Below are 4,196 nucleotides of genomic sequence, written 5' to 3'. Positions count from 1 at the left end.
TGGGCGCCTGCAACTCCAGGGCATGGTCTAATAGAACATGGTCTTCCATTCCCAGAGTGACACGGGCCTACGTCACAATAACATTGCCACTTTATTTCAACATAACATGTTACATGGGTACATTATACCTATGGTTAATAAGTTAAAATATTTCTTTATAATTTTATAATTTTCATTTATATGTATTTTAGCTTAAATTTTACAATAACACGTCATTTTTAATTACTCGTTAGCAATATCTTCCGATTCACGAAAGAAATTTCAGACTTTCGGGTAATTCTGTTTATACTACTGGCAACACAGGATAGCGCTGTGCACATTTGACAATTCGGATCTAGATAACTTCATGCCCTGACCGTCATCCTTGTCGAACGCGTGTTAATTGTTATTTCCTTCTCGCTCAGTGTCAGCAGTCGCAGTGTTTTCCAAACTTTTCACGTCGTAAGCTTGGTAATTAATGTGTAACTGTGAATTAGTTTTTCAAACGTTTGTCTTGTATAGATAAATAAAGTTTAATTTAATACATTAGATTTGTTTTATTTTACTATGTTTCTACATGAATAACTTAAAATTAATGCCGTTAAAATAATTTTCACCGTTGGTTAAAATTCTCCCACATTTCAAAGTTTGAGAACCTGTAAACAGCATGATGACGTAGGCGCGTGTCAGTTAGGTCATACGCGAATCTCGGAATGCAGTACCAGGCGGAGTACCTATATTATTATACCATGCTCCAGGGGTGTTACATGGCTGCTGTGTCACGCGCATCTCATCTAACTTTAAAAGTTGAGTTTCGAGATAATTACGTTTAAAATTTTAATGATTCAAATGCTGTTATCCTTGACGGTTCATCGTATTTTTTTATTTTTTATAATCTACATGTAGGAATTATGGTCACAGAACAGGATCTTTATTTTTTTTTCGTACCTAACTTGTTTAATATTTGTAACAATGGATTTTGATACAAATATATATGGCAAGTGTATTTAAAGAGAATAAATTATTTTAAAAACACAGTCAAAATTTAAAATTAAAAACTAAAGTTAAAAACTAAAATTAAAACTAAGCTTAAAAATAATTAAGTGTATTATATTTTTAGTCTGAAAATCATAATATGACCAAGATTTATCGAATATATTGTTCATAAAATCCAGTTGGATACGAATTTTTGCATAACTGGATGACAACCGGCTAGAAACTACCCTACTTACTATTTAATTGCCTATCTTGACATAACTAAAATGCTGAGTAGATATTATAGATAAGTATTTTATAAATTGTTAAGTATCAGTGTTTTTTGAAAACGGCACAACTGATTAAACAGGAAAGTGAATACAATAAACTATGTAGGTACATAATTCATACATTTTTATATTTTATCTAATTAAATACAATAATATTTACAATATTTACATAGGTACTAAAGTAAATCAATTTTCGACGAACCCTAAAGAAAAGATAATGAAAAGATAGAGCTAGGCCAAGACAAGTCTGCAACGATTTTGATAGCACACGCAGTGCAAGTGTTACTATACGTCATAATTTCATAGAAGTTTGACGTCTAAAATAACACTTGCACTGCGTGTGCTATCAAAATCGTTGCACTTATCTTGGTCTAACTCTAAGCGCCACTTGCACCATTCCACTAACCCGGGGCTAACCGGTTAAAACTGGAGTTACCATGGTTACCAGTACAAGTTGAAACTGGGTTACCTAACGGTTTAACCGCTTAACTAGTGGGATGGTGCAAGTGGCCCTAATAGTTTTACAATTGATTTCTACAGCTCCTACCGCGGGTAAACATTCACGTATAGGGTCTTGTTAGGAGCGATCACTAGCCGATATGGGTTGTTAGAAAAGGAGCGAACGGTATTCTTGCCGGCTTCAAGGCGGAACTTTGAGAGCAATCTGATTATGCACACCCAAGACTGCACGCGTGCAAAGCGCATTCCTGAAATAGAGAGAAATGGTTGAATGAAACATATTTAATTTAATTAAAAAAAGTTAAAAATCCCTACTAAAAGTATTTAATAATCACATAGGACCATTTCGAAATGACAAACAAAAAGTTATATCCGGTGACACCTCACAATCAAAACTTACCTACCTATTGTTTTTTGCATTGTTTTTTTTTCCCTTTCGCAACCTTGAATTTTTATAGGAAAAGAAAGGAAAGATTCTCCATAACTCGAATAAGTAATTTTAAAATAAAGGACCGAATAATAACGTTCGTAAAATACTAAATACTCTTTAGAACTTAACTTTACTTAGACGCTGAAACGCATTGTCACTAACAACACGTTTCAGCGTCGCTAAGTAAACTAGTAACTACACAAGCGTGACCGATTTCAAGGAAAAAGTAAGACACTTTTTACCGACTTCGGTGACGCTTAATATCACGTTACAAACCTTACAAAAGTTTATTTAGAGTTCCGCAAAAGGTGTGCACCGGGTTCGAATTAACACTAGATACAATTTTATTATTACAAGAGTTATAGTCCGACAAGAAATTGTAGAAAATTATTGAGGGCGCCATTTCCTATGTAACTGTCACATTTTTAACGTAAAATGCTTTAACGTGGCAATAATTTGGTATGATTTTTTTTAGTTCAATTTTATTTAATTTCTACAATTTTATGTCGCACTATATGTAGGTACACGCAAAAAAAAACTCATAGCTACAAATTCACAATGATATTGAAAACTTTTTGTTTCAAAAATTAGTATTTTATCCGTGCTTTTAATTAAGTTAACTTACATACATAAATAATAAGTTTGTTTACTTACCAATGCAATGTCGCGGTCCAAGGCCAAAGGGCAAATATGCAAAGGAATGCCTGGCAGCTACGTTTTCTGGAGAAAACCTATCGGGATCAAACTTCTCTGGTTCTGGATAGTACTTCTCATCATGGTGAATACCCGAAACAGATACGATCACAACTTGATCTTTAGCTATTGTAGCCTCAATACCTGGTAATTTGTAATCGTTTTCAGCCTTCCTTTGTAAAGTATCCACTATCGGGTACATCCTGAGAGTTTCACTAAAAACTTGATCTAAATATTGTAGCTCATTTAAAGTGTCCAGGTCTATTCTGTTGCTATGTCTCTCAAGGTATTCATCTATCTCATTTCTTAATCTGTCCTGTATTTTAGTGTCCAATGCTAGCCGGTAAAACATGAAACCCATGGTCGAAGCTGAGGTCTCGTAACCCGCAGCGTAGAATACAAAGGCTTGTGCTTCTATTACACCATTAGTTATATCAATCGTACTGGTTTCTTCGTCACCGTGCTTTTTGACTACTTCAAGTTGTTTTTTATTCTTCATTTCTAATATCAAATCCATAAAGTCTTTCCTATTTGACGGCTTTCCATTTCTTTGAGTAGTTACAGTTTCGACAAGCTCTTTAAAAAATTTCCCTATGTACGCCGGGAATGCGGACATATTTAACTTTTTAAGGACACCAGGGAACATCATGTCAAACTCAACAGCATAATTAGGGGCAAACATTTCCTTATCGACTCTTTTTAAAGTTTGAATATCTCCACGAAAGGTGTCTATATCCAAACCGAAGGCGCACCCGGTTATCGTTGACATTGTGTACTTTTGCAGTAATCCGTGGATATCTTGCTCGGGTGTCGTCGCTATAGTCTCACTTACGTAATCAACGAACTTATCAGCTCGATCGTTGAGCAAATACATCATATTCTTCATCTTTGAATTTGTAAATATCGGTGAAAATCTACTTCTTAGTCCTCGCCATGTCTCTCCGTCGGAGTGAAACAGGTTTTGTCCTAGCCCTTCTTTGCTGAACTCCAAGCCTCGATCCACAAAATTGTCGAAATCTTTTACCAATATATGCTTTAAAATGTCGAGGTCTCGCACCATGAGCGTTGGAGTTGTCATCCTGAATATTCCCACCACTTTCTCTCTTGGGAAACTTTCGTATATGTTTTTAAAAACTACACCCATTGTTTCGTAGCGCAAAGTGGATTTATACATGTTTCCAAAAAATGGTAAAGGTTTCGGTCCGGTAACATTTCGGTGCTTCCAATAAGAGAAAGTTCTTGTGAAGTAATAATACAGTACACTTACAACGACTGCCAATATCACTACCGTAAGAAACACCATCTTAATATAAATTTTGTTTAATCTTGCTACTGCTAGTAATGGCTACTCTGGTCTGTTGAATCTTGTT

General features: G+C 35.0%; 1 protein-coding gene across 1 annotated transcript; it reads right to left on the bottom strand.

Moving 5' to 3' along the window:
• Window positions 1-1,732: 1,732 nt before the first annotated feature.
• On the bottom strand, window positions 1,733-4,196 carry LOC134791692 (cytochrome P450 6B2-like). Its single transcript, XM_063762796.1, has 2 exons — window positions 2,788-4,196; window positions 1,733-1,951 (listed from the first exon to the last, which is right to left on the bottom strand). The coding sequence occupies exons 1-2, from the start codon at window positions 4,127-4,129 to the stop codon at window positions 1,788-1,790; spliced, it is 1,506 nt and encodes a 501-aa protein (XP_063618866.1). The 5' UTR covers window positions 4,130-4,196; the 3' UTR covers window positions 1,733-1,787.

This window comes from Cydia splendana, chromosome 6, assembly GCF_910591565.1.
Source record: "Cydia splendana chromosome 6, ilCydSple1.2, whole genome shotgun sequence".
In the NCBI taxonomy this organism is placed as follows: Eukaryota; Metazoa; Arthropoda; class Insecta; order Lepidoptera; family Tortricidae; genus Cydia; species Cydia splendana.
Note: the sequence above shows the minus strand (reverse complement) of the source record. Positions and strands in the feature narration are given on the sequence as shown.